Here is a 22840-nt window from a genome sequence, read left to right on the forward strand (position 1 = left end):
AGAGTCAGAGAGAGAGAGGTCTTCCATCTACTGGTTCATTCCTCAGAGAGCTGCAACAGCTGGAGCTGGGCTGGTCCAAAACCAGGAGTCAGGAGTTTCTTCTGGGTCTCCCACATGGGTGCAGGGGCCCAAGGACTTGGGTCATCTTGTGCTGCTTTCTGAGGCCGTAGCAGAGAGCTGGATCAGAAGTAGAGCAGCCTTAACTCGAACCAACACCCATATGGGATGCTGGCACTGCAGGCTTGGGCTTTTAACCCACTGCACCACAGTGCCAGCCCCTCAAGTATACTTTTAAGCACAGGAGAGGCTTAAAAAATACTTGATGAATTAATGTTGGTCATATACAATTTACAAAAATTAGTAATACATTCATATGCCTCAAATCTTAGAAGTGTAAAATGATATTTAGTGAAAAATAGCTTTGTCATTGTCTGCTCATCAATCCTACTACCACTACTCCCCCTAGGAAGCTAGTGTCTCCAGTCTTAGACACCCTCTCAAAGTTTCTCCTGAAGTTTTAGAGATTCTTATTTCCCATGTTTTATACAATGGGAAATTTATTTTTTTATTAAAGATTGTATTTATTTATTTGAGAGGTAGAGTTATAGACAGTGAGAGAAGCGACAGAGGGAAAAGGTCTTCGATCCACTTGTTCACTCCCCCAAATGGCTGCAACTGTTGGAGCTGGGCCGATCCAAAGCCAGAAGCCAGTAAAACTTCCTCCAAGTCTCCCACAAGGATGAGGGGGCATAGGGGGCCATCTTCCACTGCTTTCCCAGACCAAAGCAGAGAACTGGATCGTAAGAGGAGCAGCTGGGACTAGAACCAGCACCCATATAGGATGCTGCTGTCGGCAGGCAGAGGATTAACCTACTGCTCCACAGCGCTGGCCCCAGGGCAACTTAAAATACTTACCTTTATTTCAGTATATAAAGATTTCCCTTGTTCTTTCTTTTAAAACTGCAGTGTTCCTTTTTATGAATGTGTTGTATTTAACTATTTTTGACTTTCAGGTCTTCTGCCATTATAAATAATAACTTATCTGTGCTGTGTCTTTCTTTCTCCTGTTGATTATTTTAGCTAATAGTTTATCTCTTTCAGTATTTTTACCAAAAATCCTAGCTCTTGGTTTTATTAATTATTCTACTCATTCACTATTTTCTTTCTTTCTTTCTTTTTTTTTTGGACAGGCAGAGTGGATAGTGAGAGAGAGAGAGACAGAGAGAAAGGTCTTCCTTTTTGCCATTGGTTCACCCTCCAATGGCTGCTGCAGCCGGCTCATCATGCTGATCTGAAGCCAGGAGCCAGGTGCTTCTCCTGGTCTCCCATGTGGGTGCAGGGCCCAAGTACTTGGGCCATCCTCCACTGCACTCCCTGGCCATAGCAGAGAGCTGGCCTGGAAGAGGGGCAACTGGGATAGAATCCGGCGCCCCAACCGGGACTAGAACCCGGTTTGCCGGCGCCGCAAGGCGGAGGATTAGCCTGTTAAGCCACAGCGCCGGCCTATTTTCTTTCTTATTTTGGTCTCTTTTCTTTATTTTTTTCCTTTTTAATTCCTTTTCTGTCATTTCATGAGTTGTACTTTGAGCTTTTTTAGCTATGTCTTTTAGTTCTGACAGGTGATTTCTTATGTTTTCTAGAAGTTATGTTGTTTATTTCTCTTGTGACCCAAAGATAATTTTCAAATTTCCAGGTAGTGGAGCTTTTTTGTTTTGTTTATGACTTTATTACTAATGCATATTTTTATTACAGTTGTGATCTGAGAAGAGAATATTGTTTATTTTTACATTTTGGAATTTTTAAAATTTTCTTTGTAACTTTATTGTCAATTTTTATCAACATTCCCTGGGCTTTTTTAAAAAGAGATTTTTGTTTTAATGGTGTGCTGTAAACATATTTTTTTGGGTTTACGTTATTAAATAGCTATCTTATTAGGATCTGTTTTTTTTTTTTTCTTTTTTCTTTTTTGTTCACTTACTGAGGGCAGTGTGACTTAATTATCCTGGTAGCTTACTTGATTTCAGCTTTTAGAATATTTATTATTTGTTGTATAGATAAAACTTGCTTTTTCATTGTGAATTCCACCTACCATTATAAAGTGTCTTTCTTGGTGTTACTTAATGCTTTTGTGGCTTGAATTTCATTGTATGATGCTTTTTTAGGGGGAGGGGAACCTACATTTTAGGTGCTGCCTTTGTCTTTTCTTTCATTTAAGTCTTTCACAGTCATTTAATTTTAGTTGAATCTGAAGTGCTTTGTGAATTGAATTGAATTGAATTTATTGAATTTTACTTTGAGTTATGTGCTGAAAATATGTTACTGAGTTCTGTTATACTTTCATTTTACATTTTTGAAATCTTTAATTATGTGGTCTCTTTGTATTTTAAAATTTGTCTTATCAGTGTGTTTATGGGTTTTAGGAAGACTTGTATATTTATTTTAATGCTTTATAAGCTTGCTCAGTGTCTTTTGCTCCCTAGCATGAACAGTGATAAAATTAGCTTGGTTTCTCTTCCGTTTTTCCTCACCCATCTGATATTAGTTTGTACTGTTGTATTTCTTAGTGTCTTTTTTTCTCATAAATGTGTTTATTTTTGTATTATTTAAGTTGACTTAGAATAGAGGTTTTTATTTTTTAAAGATTTATTTATTTATTTGAAATTCAGAGTTATAGAGAGGCAGAGGTGCGTGGGGGGGGGGGCATGTCTTCCATCTGCTGGTTCACTTGCCAAATGGCTGCAATGGCGGGAGCTGGGCCAGTCTGAAGCCAGGAGCCAGGAGTTTCCTCTGGACCTCCCACACAAGTGCAAGGTCCCAAGCACTTGGGCCATCTTCTGCTTCCCAGGCTTCAGTAAAGAGCTGGACCAGTAGAGGGGCAGCTGGGTCTGGAACCAGCATTCAAATGGAATTCCAGCACTGCAGGTGGTGACTTTACCTGCTGTGCCACAGTGCCTGCCTCTAGAATAGACTTCAGCTTCCAGCATTGCAATTAGGCAGGTAGCAAACTTACTCTCTTCTTACCTATTCCTCCTCACTGTTTGATTTCTGTTGTTGATAATATATCCTGATAAAGAGTAAGACGTTTTCATTCTCCTTTGTCAGTCCAGCACCCATTTTTGCTTTTATCTTTTCTCTCCAGTTTAAAGTATTCAGTACTACCTGCCTGTCCTGTGGTTTTCCAGGTATCTGTTGGTTTGCTGAAGTTTATGGTCTAACAGTTTTTTCAAGAATAGGTCTTGTGGAAAATACCTCTTTTTCTCTTGTATAGTGAGAATAATAGAACTGAATGGTAGTTTTAGGATTCACGAATGATAGCTATAGTATCTATGGCTCATACCTTTTGGCCAGATAGTCATCTGGCATCTGGTTACTGCTGTGGAGGAGTCTGAGGCCAGCCTCTGTAACCTCCCAACCTGGGCATTTAGGAGGCTGCCCCAGCAGTTCTTTCCCTGATAAATCCAAAAGGTTTCCTAGGATGCCAGTGCCTTACCATTGATTATTCTCAGTTATTTTCTATGCCTTTTCAGTTTTTCACACTCAAAATTTCAAGGAAGTTTTTTCTTAATTCTATACCTAACTTGTTCTTTTCTCTTGTTTTGGTTTCCTTATTCCAAGTATGCATCCCTTGGCTGTCCTTTACTTATTTCCTAGCTATTGTATCATATCAGTGCCTCCTTTTTCTGACCTCTGCCTCTTATACTCTGGTATTGTGTAGTCTGTTCCCCTAAGTGCCCCTTTCTCATTTCTTCTTTTATTTAACTTTTTAAAAACATTAGTGTCAAATTATTGAGCCAGAATTTTCCTGTATTTCATGGCAATATTCCGTGCTTCCAGGGTCACGGTGGAAGAGATAGGCTTGGAAAGAGAGCGTGTAAACTCAGCCTGTCCTGAGTTCTGTGATTGGGAAGTGATGGTTTACTTGGCCTATTGGCTAGGACAAGAAGAACATCTGGAAAATGTAGAGAAGCATGTGGAGCGTTGGGTTAGCACCATGGTCTCTGCTACAGAAATACAGGGATTTGTTTTTAGTCATTATACTTTCATTCCTCTAGTAAGTTATCTCATTGAAAACAATAAAACAATAGTTCTCATTACGTTTTGGCTTGTGGAGGACAGTCTGTTGAAAGGTGTAATTACGTGTAGCCTCCACAATTACTTTTACTGGCATTTCTATGCTTTTATTTTAATCAGTTGTATCAAAGTATAATTTGCATAGGATTAGATTTCTAATTTTTATCTCTAGTATTAGTAGTACTTTCTGTAATAAAACCATCTCAGTCTTTTTAAAGTTTTTTAGGATGTAATTTATTTTTTTTGAAAAGTGTGTTCTTTTTTAAAATTATTTATCTATTTTTTAAAGATTTATTTATTTTGAAAGTCAGAGTTACACAGACAAAGAAGGAGAGGCAGAGAGAGGGAGAAATCTTCCATCCGCTGGTTCATTCCTCAATTGGCTGCAAAGGCCAGAGCTGTGCCAATCCCGAGCCAGGAGCCTCCTCTGGGTCTCCCACACAGGTGCAGGGGGCCCAAGGACTTGGGCTATCCTACACTGCCCTCCCAGGCCACAGCAGAGAGCTGGATTGGAAGTGGAGCAGCTGGGACTCGAACTGGCACCCATATGGGATGCCAGCACTGCAGGTGGCAGCTTTACCTACTGTACCACAGCATCGGCCCCTTTACTACGTAATTTAGAAAATTATTGCCTCTGTTTGCAGATCTGTAACAGTATTATGGAGAAACTTGGACCAGGTTAATGTTAATTGGCTGTATATTTGAGAGTTGGCTGTGTATTTAAGAGAGTATTTGAGAGAGTTCCTATCTACTGGTTCAGTCCTCAAATACTTGTAGCGGCCTGGTCTGGACCAGGTCAAAGCTGGGAGCCCAGAATGATATCTTGATCTCCACATAGGTGGTAGGAATCCAGCTACTTGAGCCAGCACCACTGCTTTCCAGGTTCTGCATTAGCAGGAAGGCACTCCAGTAGAGGACACACATGTCTTTAATGGGTGTCTCACCACTTGGTGAAACCTTTTTTTTTTTTTTTTTTTTTAAGATTTATCTATTTACTTGAAAGTCAGTTGCAGAGAGAGAGTCTTCCATTTGTTGATTCTCTCCCTAAATGGCTGCAACGGCTGGAGCTATGCTGATCTGAAACCAGGAGCCAAGAGTGTCCCCTGGGTCTCCCAGTTAGGTGTAAGGGCCCAAGCACCTGGGCCGTCTTCCACTGCTTTTACAGGCCATGGCAGAGAGCTAGATCAGAAGTGGAGCATCCAAGACTCGAACCGGCACCCATATGGGATGCTGGCACTGCAAGCGGTGGCTGTGCCTGCTGTGCCACAGCACCGGCCCCAACATCTACCTTCTAGTTGTATTCTTTAATTGATCATAAAAGCCTTTAATTTAGAAGGTCTTTGGTTCCAAGTATCTTTTACTTTACCTGCAAAGTTAGGCTTATCTCCAAGGAAGATGTCTTAGTCTTTAGGGATGTTAGAATAGAAGAGTAGTAGTTAAATGCCAGTAAATCTTTTGATCGTCCTGTTTCTGCTTCTCCTGCCCTCATATGGTCCCAAACCTTTCTCTCCGTTGAGTAAAAGGGTCTGATTTGATAACCTTCAAGGATGGAGGTGAGAGAAACAGAGGGTTAGATCTAGAGTAAATAGGCTAGGATATTCTGAGCATCAGCAGTTAAGAGGTGTTGGAGGTAGCAAATTCCTGTGAGTCCTTTAGACTTAGGGGCAAGCTGGGCCACTTTGTGGGGAGGTGGCAGAGACTTAACCTCCTATGCCACTGCCAGCCCCTCAGGTCTTTATCTTGTGGTTTACTCTCCAAATGGCTGTAATAGCTGGGGCTGGGTCAAACCAAAGCCAGGAGTCTGGAACTCCAGGCACTTGGTCCATGTTCCTCTGCTTTTCCCAGGAGCATTGACAGGAAACTGGATTGGAAGCAGAGCAGCGAAGGACTCAAAGGTGCTCCCATATGGGATGTCAGCCTTGCAGGTGGCAGCTGAACATGCTGCACCACAGCACAGCCATTGGGCCTCCTTTTGAAACATCCCCTTTCTTTTTCTGTGACATATTGTTCTCCCAACCTCCCTATTGGGCGTGAATCCTTTTGGATGTCTTTATTCTTTCTGTTATCGGGATTCCTTCCTTCATGCATCTAGCCTAAACTGATTTTTAAGAACCGGAACAAATTACGTAGCAGTTACTTGAAGACATTGGACAGGGGCTGGCGCCGTGGTGCACTACGTTAATCCTCCGCCTGCGGCACCGGCATCCCATATGGGCACCGGTTCTATGGGCACCAGTTCTAGTCCCGGCTGCCCCTCTTCCAGTCCAGCTCTCTCTGCTGTGGCCCAGGAGGGCAGTGGAGGATGGCCCAAGTGCTTGGGCCCCTACACCCGCATAGGAGACCAGGAGGAAGCACCTGGCTCCTGGCTTCGGATTGGTGCAGCACCAGCCATGGCGGCCATTTGGGGAGTGAACCAATAGAAGGAAGACCTTTCTCTCTGTTTCTCTCTCTCACTGTCTATAACTCTACCTCTCAAAAAAAAAAAAAAAAAAAAGAAAATTAAAAAATTTTTAAAAAAATGAAGGCATTGGAATAAATCAGTGAGCTAGGAAACTCTTAAGTTTCTTTATAGTTCTTTAAAAAAATGTATTGAGATTAATCAATACACTATACAATTCTCTCTTTTAAAATATGCAGTTCAAATATATGTAGTGATCACCACAGCCTAATTTTAAAACATTTCTTTTTTACCTCTGAAATAAACCCCATATCCATTAGCAGTGAATCCCATTTGTTCTCTGTTCCTTTTCCTGCCAGCTGTAATCAACTATCAATTTGCTTTCTGCCTCTATGGATTGCTGTTCTGGACATTTCAGATAAATGGAATAGTACAGTATGTGGCCTTTAATGTCTAGTTTCTTTACCTCAGCATGTTTTCAGAATTTCCTCATGTTATAACATGTGTCATTAGTTCATTCCTTTTTACGACTAAGTAATAATCCATTATGATGGGTGTACCACATTTTGTTTATCCATTCATCAGTTGATAAATATTCTGGTTTTCACTTTGGGCTGTTATGCTCCTATGACTGTTTGTGTACAAATCTTTAGGTAGATACCTGTTTGTTTGTTTTTGTTTTGAGCTTCTATGTAATAAATACAAATTTCTTAGTTACAGCTTTAGGAATATAGAGGTTTTTCCCCTTATACCTGCCCTCCCACACCCACTCCCATCCCACCTGCTACTCCCTCTCCCATCCCATTCTTCATTAAGATTCATTTTTAATTATCTTTATATACCAGAAGACCAACTCTATACTAAGTAAAGATTTCAACAGTTTCATCCATACAGCACACAAGGTATAAAGTACTGTTTAAAGATTAGTTTTTTTAATTTTTTAAATATTTTTTTTTTTTTTGAAAGAGTTACAGAGGGGTGGCGCCGTGGCTCACTTGGCTAATCCTCTGCCTGTGGCGCCAGAATCCCGTATGGGCCCCGGGTTCTAGTCCCGGTTGCTCCTCTTCCACTCCAGTTGCTCCTCTCTGCTGTGGCCCAGGAAGGCAGTGGAGGATGGCTCAAGTGCTTGGGCCCCTGCACCCGCATGGGAGACCGGGAAGAAGCACCTGGCTCCTGACTTCGGATCGGTGTAGCTCTGGCCGTAGTGGCCATATCAGGGGTGAACCAGCAGAAGGAAGACCTTTCTCACTGTCTGTAACTCTACCTGTCAAATAAATAAATTAAAAAAAAAAAAAAGTTACAGAGAGAAGTAGAGACAGAGAGAGCGGGGTCTTCCATCCTCTGGTTCACTCCCCAGATGGCCACAATGGCCGGAGCTGAGCTGATCCGAAGCCAGGAGCCAGTAGCTTCTTCCAGGTCTCCCACGTGGGTGCAGGGGCCCAAGGACTTGGGCCATCTTCCACTGCTTTCCCAGGCCATAGCAGAGAGCTGGATTGGAAAAGGAGCGGCCGGGACTAGAACCAGCGCCCATATGGGATGCCGGTGCTTCAGGCCAGGGCTTTAGCCCACAGCGCCACAGCGCCAGCCCCAAAAGACTAGTTTTACCATTATTTTGCATAGTACAACTCGTTAAGGACAGAGGTAAGTGGGGAGTAAGTGCACAATGACTCCTGTTGTTGCAATTGACACTCTTATTTATGACGTCAGTGATCACCCAAAGCTCTTGTCATGAGTTGCCAAGGCTATGGAAGCCTCTTAAGTCCACAAACTCTGTCAGTATTTAGATAAGGCCATAAGCAAAGTGGAAGTTCTCTCCCATCAGAGAAAAGTACCTCTCTCTTTGATGGCCTGTTCTTTTCCTTGGGATATCACTGCAGAGATCCTTCATGTGGATCATTTTTTGCTAGTGTCTTGGCTTTCCATGCCTGAAATGCACTCATGGGTGTTTCAGCCAGATCTGAATGCCTTAAGGGCTGATTCTGTGGCCATAGTGCTGTTTAGGGTGTTTGTCGTTCTATGAGTCTGCTTGTGGCCTGCTTCCCATGTTGGATCATTTTTAATTCTATCTATTGTTATTACCGGACACTTGGTCTTATTTATGTGATTGACATTTATTTCTATCTATATGATCAATTGCACACTTAAAATGATCACTTTAACATGATACCTGTTTTTTATTCTGTTGGGTATATACCTGGGAGTGTAATTGCTGAGTCATATGGTAACTCTATCTAAAGTGGCTTCCAAACTGTTTCTTAGTGATAATACCATTTTATATCCCCAGCAGCAATTTTTGAGGGGCCCATTTCTCCATACTGTGCCCCGACTTCTTATTGTCCATTTTTATGTTATAACCATCCTAGTTTGAAGTAGAACCTCATTGTGATTTTTTAAATTTTTATTTATTTTCGAGAGAACCTCCATGCACTGGTTCACTCTTGAACTGCCTACAAAATCTGGGAGGCTGAAGCTGGGGGCTTGGCAACAGTTCATGTCCTAATGCATTGTGGAACCCAGGTACTTAAGCCATCACTACCACATCTGAGGATCCACAGTTAGTAAGAAACTGGATTCAGAAGCTAGAGCTGGAACTTTGAACCCAGGTACTGTGTTGTGAGACGTGAGGATCTGAACCAACATCTTAACCATTAGACTGATCACTCACCTGTGTGGTTTTGATTTTTGTATTCCCAGTGAGTAATGATGTTCATCTTTTCATGTGCTTTTTGTATATCTTCACTGGAAGAGTATCTTTTCAAATCACTTGCTCCCCCCACCTTTTTTTTTTTTTTTTTTTAAAGATTTTTATTTGTTTGCAAGTGAGAGTTACAGAGAGAAGGAAGGGGAGAGAGCACTCTTCCATCGGCTTATTCACTCCCAACATGGCACAATGGCCAGGGCTATGCCAGGCTGAAGCAAAGAGCCAGGAGCTGCATCAGGTCTGTCACATGAGTGCAGGGGCCCAAGGACTTGGGCCATCCTCCACTGCTTTCCCAGGTGCGTTAGCAGGGAACTGGATCAGAAGTGGAGTAGCCAGGACTCGAACCGACATCCACATGGATGCCTGCATCACAGGTGTTGGCTTAACCCATCATGCCACAGCACCTGCCCCAGTTGCCCTTTTTAAAATTGTATTTACATGCCTGTCTGTCTGCCTCTCAAATAAGAAAAAGAAATTTAAAATAGTGATGAATCAATCTTAAAATTTGAATGACTCCAGATAGGAAATGTAGAAATTCCCTTAGATATTTTTATCTTTTAGGTAATTTGTAACATAACTGCACAAATATAATTGAAGTTTGATATGAAATGTTTGCATTCTTAATATATATGTGTTCATCATCCAGATCAAAGTAGAGAACCCTTCCTGTACCCTAGAGGGTACCTTATCTAAGTTAGGTTTTTTTTGTTTTGTTTTTTTGACAGAGTTATAGACAGTGAGAGAGAGAGACAGAGAGAAAGGTCTTCCTTCCATTGGTTCACCCCCCAAATGGTCGCTACCACCCCAACGCTGCACCTATCTGAAGCCAGGAGCCAGGTGCTTCCTTCTGGTCTCCCATGCCAGTGCAGGGGCCAGCAGAGAGCTGGACTGGAAGAGGGGCAGCCGGGACTAGAACTGGTGCCCATCTGGGATGCTGGTGCTTCAGGCCAGCCCCTCTTTGTGACTTTCTGTTCTGGCCTCCTTCTCCATTGAATTTGAATCTGTGGGTGCTTTTTGAAATCTTTTCATATGTAGCACCACTTGATGGCACTGTTGCTTTGGGAACTGTAGGAGTATGAAAAAGTCAACAGGGCATTTGGTTGTAAATTTTAGAGTAAATGACCCAATGGGTTGTTTATTATAGTTTGTCTTTTTGGAATCATCTGAGCTTTAATGTTTCCTGTGAAGAAACTCCTTTGTATTCTTCAGTTGAACTGTAACAGTTCAGAACTGTAACAGATCACATTCCTTTTTATTTTTTTTTCAGCCATTTTTGAGCACAGAGATAAAATAACTCTCAGTAGTCAATTCTTTAGATTTTAAACACAAAAAGAAAGCTGGCCATTTCTGTTAGAAAGCTAGTTTATTTTCTCTCTCACTAACAAAAGTTTTTTTGTGTGTGTCCTTTTTCTTTCTCATTAATTGTGGTTAGAGACTGAATGTTTACTCACTTGGTGATGATTAACTGCTAGTAGAATACTTAATTGTGTGATTCAAGAGGCCTTGGAAATATAAGCGAGGTTTTATATTGTTTAATACAAAAGCATTCTTTTTTATATTTTTTAAAAAAATTATTTATTTGGAAAGCAGAGTCACAGGGAAGCAGAGAGAGAGAGAGAGAGAGAGAGAGAGAGGTCTTCCATCCTCTGGTTCACTCCCCAAATGGTTGCAACGGCTGGAGCTGTGCCGAACTGAAGCTAGGAGCCGGGGCTTCCTCAGGGTTTCCCACACGGGTGCAGGGGCCCAAGGACTTGGGCATCCTCTACCACTTTCCCAGGCTGTAACAGAGAGCTAGATCGGAAGTGGAACAGCCAGGACTCAAACTGGCACCCATATGGGATGCCGGTGCTGTAGGCGAAGGCTCAGTATACTATACTACGGCATTGGCTCCCAAAAGCATTCTTTTTAAGTGGCTCAAATTAGTTGATGGTAAAAAATAATTATGATTCTCTGAGAAGATTGTAGAATTAATTTTTGAAATGAGGGATCTAAATTTATTTTCATGCTAATATTCAGACAACTCATTAGATGAAATATCTAGCTTATTAGATAAAATATTTATCTATGGGGCTGACGCTGTGGTGCAGCGGGTTAAAGCCCTGGCCTGAGGTGCTGGCATCCAGTATGGGTGCCGGTTCTAGTCCTGGCTGCTCCTTTTCCGATCCAGATCTCTGCTATGGCCTGGAATAGCAGTGGAGGATGGCCCAAGTCCTTGGGTCCCTGTACCTGCGTGGGAGACCCAGGGGAATCTCCTGGCTCCTGGTTTCAGATCGGCGCAGCTCCAGCCATTGTGGCCAGTTGGCCAGTGGGGGATGGAAGACCTAAAAAAAAGAAATATTTATCTAGCTCATTTTAACACAGAAATTTGCTCTTCATTTGATTAAAGAATTTTGTGTTTTAGTAACTTTAACATGATCCATATAATATGTTTCACTTATTTCCTTTCAAGCTTACATAAGGGATTGTATTTTGTGACATAATGAGTTGGCAGACACATAATTTAAATAGACCAGGGTGAAATTTAATATTAACTACCTGTTTTGTAGAGATACAGGATTCTGAGAAAATGGAGCATCTAACTTCTATGTGGCCAGTTCCAGAAGAAACAGAAACTACAATTTCTATGTACCTGAAAAGACTTAACAGAAGTTGAAGAGCTTAACTTTCCTAAGGAATTCTGTAACCATTTTTTAAATCCCTGTTAAAGCTGAAAGCACTTAACTGTGTTCTTAGTTCACTGATCTGTGTCTGCATTGTATAGCACAACCTTTTTTTGTTTTTGTTTTTTTAAAGATTTATTTATTTATTTGAAAGGCAGAGTTACAGAGAGGCAGAGGCAAAGAGAGAGAGAGAGAGGTCTTCCATCTGGTTCACTCCCCAGATGGCCGCAATGGCTGGAGCTGCGCCGATCAGGAGCCAGGGGCTTCTTCCAGTCTCCCACACTGGTCCAGGGGCCCATGCACTTGGGCCATCCTCTGCTGCCCTCCCAGGCCATTAGCAGGAAGCTGGATCAGAAGTGGAGCAGCCTGGACTGGTACTGGCGCTCATATGGGATTCTGGCACTGCAGGCCATGTCTTTACACACTGTGCCACAGCGTCAACCCCAGCACAAACTATTATTAAAGTAAATTTTTAAACTGTTATTTTAAAAAAATTTTATTTGTTCTGAAGACAGAAAGGAAGGCAGACACACAGAGAGAAAGCATGCTCACATTCACTGGTTCACTCTCTGCATGCTGCAACAGCTGGAGTTGGGCCAAGCTAAAGCCTAGAGCTCAGGTCAGGCCTCCTGCACAGGTGGCAGTGATCCAACCACTTGAGCCATCACCTGCTGCCTTGCAGAGTTGAATTAGCAGGAATCTGGAAGCAGGAGTTGAGCCGGGACAAAAACTTCGGCACTCCAGTATGGAATGTGGGCATCATAGTCCTAACCACTGTCCCAAATACTTGGCCCATTAGTATATTTTTCTTGAAAGGGAGAAAGAGACAAGCAGCTTCCATCTGCTGGTTCACTCCTCAGTGCCCAATGGCTGGAAGTGGTCCAGGCCAAAGCCAGGAGCCTGGAATTCATCCAGATCTCCTGCATGGGTGATTGGAATCCAACTATTTGAGCCATCGCTGCTATTTCCCAGGGTCTGCATTAATAGGAAGCTAGAATCAGGAGCTGGAGCTCAGGCATCGAACTCGCACTCTCTTATTGTACTCACTCTCCTTAACTACTAGGTCAAATGAAATGAACAGCTGTAAATAGTTTTTGGAGGGTGGGAAAACTCAAAGTAGATGGGAAATAAATGAAGTAAAGTGTAAGTAACATGCCAAGACTAAAAGAAAAGGGAAAAGGCACGTAATTTATTTTTTAAGGAGTTTTTGATGTTACATGTTACATAAATTTTGTTTCAAAGTCAAGATAAAAACTTAGGGAGCAGATGTTGCAGCATAGTGGGTAAAGCTGCAACTTGTGATGCCAGCATTCTGTAAGGGCCCTAGTTCGTGTCTTGGCTGCTCCACTTCCAATCCAGCTCTCTGCTTAATGGCTTGGGAAAAGCAGCTGAAGATGGCCCAAGTGTTTGAGCCCTCGCATCCATGTGGAAGACTAGATGAAGCTCCTAGCTCCTAGCTTTGTCCTGCCCAGCCCTGGTCATTGTGGCCATCTGGGAAGTGAACCAACAGATGGAAGACCACCTTCTCTGTCTGTCCCTCTCTCTCTCTTTTAAAAAAGTAAAATGATACTTAGTTTTTAGAAATTTAAGAACTGGTTCTTAGAAAATATAGAGAAAAGAACATTAAAAAGTTTAAGAAAGTAGCACATAATAGGCAATAAAAAATCACTTGAAAATCTCAGTGAAAAAAAAAACTTTTTGAGGAAAAAGAAACTTCTGAAGTTGTTTGCAGATAAAATACCCACATATACTGTGGTTAGAGAAGAAATTTTAAAAGTTTTGTTAATTTCATTGTAAATAAACTAACACTAGGTAGCTGTGTAGAGGTCTTTCAGTCTTTTATGGAATAAGTAGTTTATGTGCTGTAACACTTATTTCAGATTAAGGGAAAGGAAACTTGGCATTTCATATTTTAAAAAGCAGGCAAAAATTTAACAAAATGGGCAAGAAGGTTAAAAGTATTGGCCAATTCAATATTGTAAATAAAAATTCTATGTACAGAACTGTAAATTTCTTGTTAGAGATGCCCCCTGCCTTTACCTGGCCAGCTCTCCTCCCAGCCCAGCCAAGTAATGAAAGTCAACAGAGTGCCTTCCCCTAGGAGGTTCACACCTCCCTTAGGATATACCCCATGTGAAGAGATAGATAGGTCTGGGCCTCTTAACTTACAAGGCCTAAAGCCCACCAGATTATTATCAAGCCCCTTCTATCAGGTTCTATTTGCCTCTCAATCAGAAAACTTAATTGTAGCTTAGACAACACCTTTCTTAGCACATCTAATAATGACTCTGTCCTTTGTTCTAGACCCTGTCTAGCACACTTGGGCCTCATTCCTTTGTAATCATAACCTCTACTCTACCACCAATGGCTCTACTCCCAACCTGTGTGTACTGATGGTCCTCTTCCCCACTTAATGCTGTATAATTGTTCAAACCTGGTAAATGCCACTCTTAGGATCATTGGTTACTATCCTCACTCTGTCTTTTATGACCTTGTCTAAATATGATCAGAGTCGGCAAACTTGGAAGGCTTCCATAGCCTTGGCAACTCATGACAACAGCCTAGGGTGGTTACTGGCGCCATAAACTAGAATGTCAATTTGTTGGGTCAACAACAAGAGCCACTGTGCACTTGCTCCTCATGTGGGATCTCTGTCCTTAATGTACTGTACATTTTGATTTAATGCTATAACTAGTACTCAAACAGTATGTTTCACTTTGTGTTTCTATGTGGGTGCAAACTGTTGAAAAAAAAAAAATTCTATGTACAACACCAATATCGTATTCACAGTGTATTAAAAATAGTAATTCAGAAATTGGGCATTTAACCCAGTGGTCAATGATGTGGGCAGTGAGCATATTAATTTCCATTCTGAGTTCTTGTCTCCCACAGAGGTAAAAATTCTAAGGACTCATTTATCAGTGAGGTAATGGGACACACATTACTTTGCAGGAGTGGAAGAATTCTGGCTCAGCTGAACTTTTTACTAACTGCGGGTTATACTGTATCACTTCAGACACCCACATCCCACATCAGCGTGCCTTCATTCTTTACTCTGACTCTTGTCTCTGTCTTCTCTCAGTGCAGACCCTGAGAGGTAGCATAGATGGCTCAAGTAGTTGGGTTCCTACCTCCCACATGGGAGACCTGGATTAAATTCTTAGCTCCTGGCTCTTGCTCCTGCCAAGCCATGACTATTGCCTGCATTTAGGGAGTGAACCAGTGAAAGGAGTTCTCTGTCTTTCTGCTCTCTTCCCCTCAAATAAATACATAAAACTAAATGGAACTAAAAAGAAAAAACAAACCAGCATAGTGAAAGGGCATTGATGGGATGGAAGCTTGCAATAGCGATTAGACACTGCATGGGTTGCCCACATCTCATATTGGAGTCCTAGTTAACACTCCTGTTTTTAGTTTCCTGCCAATGTGCACTTTGGAAGGCACCCAAGTAGGTGGGGCCCTCCAGGGTACGTGGGAGGTCCAGATCAGCTTCCTTGTCCCTGGTTCCAGCCTGGCCCATCCTAGGCTGTTGTGGGCATAAAATGATTGATCTTACAAATAACCAAATATGGGGCTGGCATTGTGGTGTAGCAAGTAAAGCCACTGCCTGCAACTCTGGCATCCCATATGGGCACCAGTTTGTGTCCCAGCTGCTACATTTCCGATCCAGCTCCCTGCTGATGGACTGAGAAAAGCAATGGATGATGGCTCAAGTGTTTGGGCTCTTGCCACCCATGTGGGAGACTTGGAATAAACTCCTAGCTTCTGGCTAGAAGCCTGGCCCAGTGCTGTCTTGTGAACTTGTGAATGGAAGATTCCTCCTCCACTCCCCCCACCTCAATACTTCTGACATTCAAAATAAATAAATTACCAAAAAAAAAAGGACAGGATGCTTCAACATGGGGAATCTATTAATATATGTATGTGTTTGTGTATATAAAATGTCTATAGAGGAAATAAGAAACTGTATGAATATTCTGTTACTTATTTGAAAGTATTTGATGAACTAGCTTTTGTTTGATTATAATATTTGATAAAATTTTGTATTTATAAAAATTGCATGTTTTGTGGTTGGCATAATGGATTACGCCTCTGTCTATGATGCTGACCTCCTATAATGGCACCAATTCAAGTCCCAGCTGCTCCATTTCTGATATAGCTCCCTGTTTATGCCCCTGGGAAAGCAGCCGAAGGTGGCCCAAAGAACTTCAGCCACTGCTGTCCACATAGGAGACCCAGATGCAGTTACTGGTTCCTGGCTTCAGCCTGGCCCAACCCTTGCTGTTGTGGCCATTTGGGGAGTTAACCAGCAGATAGAAGATCTGTTTGTCTCCCTCTCTCTCTTTCAAATAAACAAATATTTTTCTATAATTGAATATTGTTTCCTTAGGCAGAATAGTATCTTGGACTAAATTCTAACAGTATACTTAAGAGTGAGGTACCTCATTTATCTTAATACACACAAAGAAACCTGTGTATGGGATATGTACTTATATTCCTGGCACTGTTTTCAGTGCTAGTAACTATCTCTCTGGAAGTTAAATTCCAGTGGAGAAGGGTATAGGATAAGATTATCATAACAGATACACAGATTGTCTATTATGGTAGAAGGTTGTAAATTCTATTTTTAAAAGTAGTGAAGGGTAAGATGCTTGGGAATTTTTAGAATGGGGTGGATTTGTGTGTGTGTGGTATGTGTATTTAAAGATTTATTTATTTATTTGAAAGGCAGAGTTGGAGAGGCAAGGAGAGAAAGAGAGAACTTCCATCCACTGGTTCTCTCAACCAAATGACTGTAACAGCCAGGGTTGGACCAGGCCAAATCTAGGAGCTTCATCTGGGTCTCCCACTTGTGTAGCAGGGTGAAGGATTGGGCCATCTTCCATTGCTTTCCCAGGTGCATTAGCAGGACGGTGGATTGGAAGTGAAGTAGCCTAGACTCAAACCAACACCTTATTGGGCTGCTCGCGTCACAAACTGTGGCTTAATCCACTATGCCACAGCGTTGTCCCAGGATTTGTGGTTGTGGTGGAGCATTCAGAATGGGTTTCTTGGAGGCACCTTGCCCTTAGGGAATCAGCAGGACAGATACTTGAGGAAAGCATGTTCCATCCAAAGGAAAGGAACCATGCCTAGCTCTGAGTGCGTTTAGTGAGGGGCCGTGTGCCTGGAGCAGGGCCGAGCGTGGAATAGCAGGAGAGGAGGTTGCATCAGCCCTGAGATCACGGCCTCCTAACTCCTCCTCTGCTATCCTGTCATCCCAGCTCTGAGCTCAGTTTTTCTGACCTATAGTTGTGGTAACAGGGATCAGCAGAAATGAGGAGTAGATTTAAAGTCTTAATTTGAATTTGGCAATTAATTTTTGAACTGAAAAAGAATATTTGTTACATTATTTCTGAGAGCACCTTCCAGGAATACTTTAATTTTGTAATGTCATCCAGGACTGATGCAACCCACATGTGTTTATTTTTCCGTGTTACAGAAGCTTAACTTTCCACTGATAAAATATTTTACATAAGTGTTTAAAGTTATCTATAAATGTTTCCATTCAAAACATTATGGTTTTTATTTTTATTTTAAGATTTGTTTATTTATTGGGAAGAACTACAGAGAGATAAATCTTCCATCTAGCTGGTTAAATCCCCAGATTGCCGCAATGGCCAGGCCAAAGCCAAGAACTTCATCCGAGTGGTCTCCCACTTGGGCCATCTTCTGCTTTTCTTAGGCCAGTAGTAGGGAGCTGAATCGGAAGTGGAACAGCCAGGACAGGAACAGGCACGCATATGGGATACTGGCATCCCAGCTTTACCCACTATGCCACAATGCTGAGGCCTTTTTTTTTTTTTTTATTTAAAGTATTTATTTTATTTATTTGAAAGAATTACACAGAGAAGTAGAGCCAGAGAGAGAGAGGTCTTCCATCCACTTGTTCACTCCCAAATGGCTGCAATGGCCAAAGCTGGGCTAATCCGAAGCCAGGAGCTTCTTCTGGGTCTCCTATGCGGGTGCAGGGACCCAAGGACTTGGGCCATCTTCCACTGCTTTCCTAGGCCATAACAGAGAGCTGGATTGGAAGAGGAACAACTGGGACTAGAACCAGAGCCCATATGGGATGTCTGTGCCGCAGGCAGAGGCTTAGCCCACTTTGCCGGCAACTCACTCCCCAGATTTTTAAATCTTTATGTAATAGAATGTAATTGTCATTCATTCTTTAAAGAAGGGTATGGTTCATTTTATAAAAATTATTAAGGTATAGTGCTACCTTGTTCTATCATCATCCGTTCCCTTATTTCTGAAATGATGAGTTATTAGAATTACCAAGTTGAATGATATATATAGAAACATTATATATTATATATTTAACATATTTTATATAGTTGTCGTATACAATTATATATAATGAAATGTAGGACAGGGCCTGTACATTAGTATGAACACAAGAAATGAAAATATTATTAGACGTTGTAACGGTCAGAGAAGAGTACAGAGCTTTCATTTTTTTTCCCCTTAAACCCACCTTTCCATTGTATCTCAGTTCTTCCACTATACCCCTTCTGTGTCAAGGTTAATCTGTCCTTGCTGGAAGTTTCCCAGATTTAAATCTAAATCTTTCATGGTATGCAGTCTTTTCCCTGGATATCAAACTATTTTCATATCTTATTCTATTGTATAATGATTTATTTGGGCATAGTTAATTTTTTTTTCCTTTTGACAGGCAGAGTTTAGACAGAGGGAGACAGAAAGGTCTTCCTTTTTCCGTTGGTTCACCCCCCAAGTGGCCACTATGGCTGGCGCGTTGCGCCAGTCCGAAGCCAGGAGCCAGGTACTTCCCTCCTGGTCTCCCATGGGGGTGCAGGGCCCAAGGACCTGGGCCATCCTCCACTGCCCTCCCGGGCCACAGCAGAGAGCTGGACTGGAAGAGGAGCAACTGGGACAGAATCCGTCGCTCCAACTGGGGCTAGAACCCCCGGGTGCCGGCGCCGCAGGTGGAGGATTAGCCCAATGAGCCACGGCGCTGGCCGCATAGTTAAATCTTGTAGTTCTGTTTCTGTTGTAAATGTCTTCAGGCTGTCATAACTTTCGAGTTTTTGTGTCTGATTTGTATAGTTTATTTAATTATTTGTTTGAGATGCAGAGAGAGAGAGGAATCTTTAATCCGCTTCACTTCCCAGTGGCTGCAATAGCTGGAGCTGTGCTGATCCAGAGCCAGGAGCTTCTTCAGAGTCTCCCACATGGGTATGGGGGCCATCTTCTACTGCTTTCTCAGGCCATAGCAGAGAGCTGGATCAGAAGCAGAGCAGCTGGGACTTGAACCAGCACCCATATGGGATACTGGCACTGTAAGTGGTGGATTTACCCACCCCGTGCTGGGCCCTGTGATTTGTATAGTATTAAACCTCCTTCTTTGTGAGCTCTCATTACTTACTGTTGTCCATACAGCTGCTTTTATTAGTTCTTCACTTTGATCTTCCGGTCTGATCTGTTGAATGTCGACTCATTGTGTAGTCAAGTATTATAAAATAATGTCTAACAGAGGAACGGAAAGCTACCTTCAGCTTGTGTGTTGATTGATTAGTCGGGGCTGCTTGGAGTGCTGAGCTACAGCCAGGTCTGATGGTAGGTAGGAGCACTGTGAATGGAAGGGGGTGCCAGCACTAGTGCCACCTGTTTGCCTGAAGTAAGATCCCGCATGAGGATCTTACGGGTTCTGTGATGAGTAGAATATGTAAATTAGTGTGTGGAGTTCGTGATATTGTTTTGACTTGGTAGGTGGTTGTAAGTTACCCTCTTTAGACATTGGTGGCCAAATAATTTATCACAGGAAAAAATGAAAGTGATCTAGAAGGGTTTTGCATGATTTATGTTACCTTTAGGTTTTTAAGTATGCAGTTGCTTGGTAATTACGTGATTAAAAATTGCAGCCATGTAAAAATTTAATCTTTTTTCACTTGGTGTTTTTTGTTTTATCGGAAATACATTCTTAGTGAAATCACGAATGTGTGAAAAGTGCGCTAAGTGGAAAGCACCAGATGACTAATAAGTTTTCACAAGGCTTATTGAATTTTCAGACAGTTCATTGTGATGGCAATAAGTAGGCATGTCTATATGCTGTTAATTTTTCTAATCATGTAATGTATGATTATGTCTGAGAAAGTTTAAGTTTTAAAATGAATTACTTTTAGTATGTCTTACACATATCACATATAACTTTTGCAGGTTGGATTTGCTACCATTTTATGCAAGATTGGTTGCTACATTGCATCCCTGCATGTCTGATGTAGCAGAGGATCTTTGTTCCATGCTGAGGGGGGATTTCAGATTTCATGTATGTATTTAAGCATTTATCTTGTAATATATATATACTTGTAAGTTGAGTGAGGATTCTTTAGCTTTAGAGCTTAATTATTTTGTTGATAAGCATAGTTTGAAATATTATGGAAGAATAACAGCTGAGAATTTATAGAATTCCAAATTTTTAGATTGTATTTTTGCTCAGCAGAGCTTGCAATTGCTAAGTGATAGTCCAACTGGGAAATGAGCCAGTTGCTGCTACCTTGTTCTCCCAGTGTAAGGACAGTACTTTTGCTTTCATAAAGTAAAAGCCATTCTCCAGAATCAATACAGAGGCATCATTGGTGTAAAATAAACAAAATTGATCATAAAGAGTTAGGGTGCGGTTTCCATATAATGGCTCTTCAGTTGTTGGGAATCCAAATATGTGTCACTTAAAAGGTTACATAAATTCTGTGATTTCAGTGAAAGCTACTATAGGCCATGTTTTATTGATTCCTGCCTTAAGAATTTTTACCTTGGCTGGTGTTGAGTTTTTTGAATCAACATTCTGAAATATGAATGGCCTGTCACCAAAAAGCTTCCCTTCCTTCCTACACTCAGGTTAGCCAGCTACCTTGTGGCTTGAGGGGATGGGTTATGGTGGGAGTGATGATAAGATGGAAAGTGAGCATTAGTAGTCTATGAAAAGGCATGAAATTCAAGTGTTTATTGGCCAATGAAAAAATCAGGTTTGCAAAATTTAGCTTTGTAATAAGTTGCTCTGAGTGCAGCTAAAATCAATAATTGTCTGCTGAGCTCAGTGCATGCTTTATCCTACTTTCTGTGCACAGATAAGTAGTATTTCCGAGACACAATTCCTGATGCCAGGAACCTCACCGTATCGTTGGGGAGACAGGCAGAGCAAGAGTAAAATAAAAAGCTCAGTCCTTAATCTTTTTTTTAATTTAATTTAATTTTTTTATTATTTGACAGGTAGAGTTATAGACAGTGAGAGAGAGAGAGAGGCAGAGAGAGACAGAGAGAAAGGTCTTCCTTCTGCTGGTTCACTCCCCAAATGGCTGCTACGGCTGGCGCTGCACCGATCCAAAGCCAGGAGCTTCTTCCTGGTCTCCCATGGGGGTGCAGGGGCCCAAGCACTTGGACCATCCACCACTGCCTTCCTGGGCCACAGTAGAGAGCTGGACTGGAAGAGGAACAACCGGGACTAGAACCATATGGGATGCTGGCGCCGCAGGCAGAGGATTAACCAAGTGAGCCACGGCACCGGCCCAGCCCTTAATCTAATAGTTATAAGAAGTACATGCTTAATTGTCAGAGGAATTATTGGAGAGTATGTGCTTTGAGCTCAGGGGAAGGGAAAAGTCTCATGAGGATTAGAATGTTCTATAATGGCTTCTTGAAGTAAGTGTGTTATTATAAAGTTTGTGGTTAAGCTTTTTCTGGGCCAGCATTTGCTAAAGTATATTTCTGAGTTGCATAGGTAGTTAGTATGTATGCTTAATAGAGAAGTTTGGAAACACTGAGCTCAATAAGATTATATGGTTTTGTTTTGTTTTATTATGAGACTTCTCCAAGCTTTGTTAAGTTAATATGCTCTCTGAATCTCCTGGAGGGGCATGAGTATGTAAATTCCTAAAGAACACACTTTGATAAATGCAGCTACTTCTGGGACAGATACATGAGAATACATGTAAGTGTATTAAATGAGATGTATTTAATCCCATCAAACAGTTTTACTGGTGGGCAGTATGAATATATAGTTTGAATTATATGCATATACCCTTCAGTCAGACTCCAAATTAAAACACTAATTACTGGACCAAGCATAATATGCACTTTCGATGTAAAACTTAAAATTAAGAAAATTTTTTACGTCATCTTTACCCCTTTGAAAATTGAGGTTGGAGTTAGGGAATAGACATTTTTGTTATTGCTACGGTGCTTCATTACCTGGAAAGAATATCAGAATTGCAGGAGCATACTTTGTGAACTACTCTCGGGAGAGAAGGGCACTTGAGGTAATTGATCATGTGCTGCTTCCTCTGTGCTCTGTCTTTTCCCACACCCATATCTGCATACTTTGCCCATGATTTTCTCTCAGGCCATAAATATGCTCAACACTTTCTCATCTTCAAATGAAAATAAAATAAAATCAGCAACAACAAAACTTCTTTCAATACCTCCTTCACAGAAGTGCATGTACACACACACACAGCACACAGCCATTCTCTCTGATTTCCTTTTTGACTTTTTTTTTTTTTAAAGATCTATTTATTTATTTGAAAGTTAGAATTACACAGAGAGAGAGAAAGGTCTTCCATCCGCTGGTTCACTCCCCAGTTGGCTGCAACAGCTGGAGCTGTGCGGATCTGAAGCCAGGAACCAGGAGCTTCTTCCAGGTCTCCCACGCGGGTGCAGGGACCTAAGGACCTGGGCCATCTTCTGCTGCTTTCCCAGGTCATAGCAGAGAGCTGGATTGGAAGTGGAGCAGCCAGGTCTCGAACCAGCACCCATTTGGGATGCAGGTGGCGGCTTTACCTGCTATGCCACAGCACTGGCCCCTGTTAATTGCCTTTTTAAATTTTACTTGTCTCTTCTCTACTGACATTTACCTTTTGATTCACCATCATAACAGCACCCTGGCAAGGGACCATTAGTGTTTTCCCAGTTGCTGTCAGTTGAAGACCTTGCAGATTCTAAACTCTTAGACTTTCC

The 22840-nt window shown here is 41.8% G+C and overlaps 1 protein-coding gene across 2 annotated transcripts in view; it reads left to right on the top strand.

Annotated features, from left to right (window-relative positions):
- Window positions 1-22840, top strand: part of UPF2 (UPF2 regulator of nonsense mediated mRNA decay) — a 131165-nt gene that overhangs the window by 50832 nt on the left and 57493 nt on the right. For both annotated transcript variants that reach the window (XM_062210910.1, XM_062210911.1), the window contains exon 9: window positions 20048-20156. In XM_062210910.1, coding sequence (XP_062066894.1) covers window positions 20048-20156 — 109 coding nt within the window. The remainder of the gene's footprint in view (window positions 1-20047; window positions 20157-22840) is intronic.

Source organism: Lepus europaeus, chromosome 14 (genome assembly GCF_033115175.1).
Source record: "Lepus europaeus isolate LE1 chromosome 14, mLepTim1.pri, whole genome shotgun sequence".
Taxonomy (NCBI): Eukaryota; Metazoa; Chordata; class Mammalia; order Lagomorpha; family Leporidae; genus Lepus; species Lepus europaeus.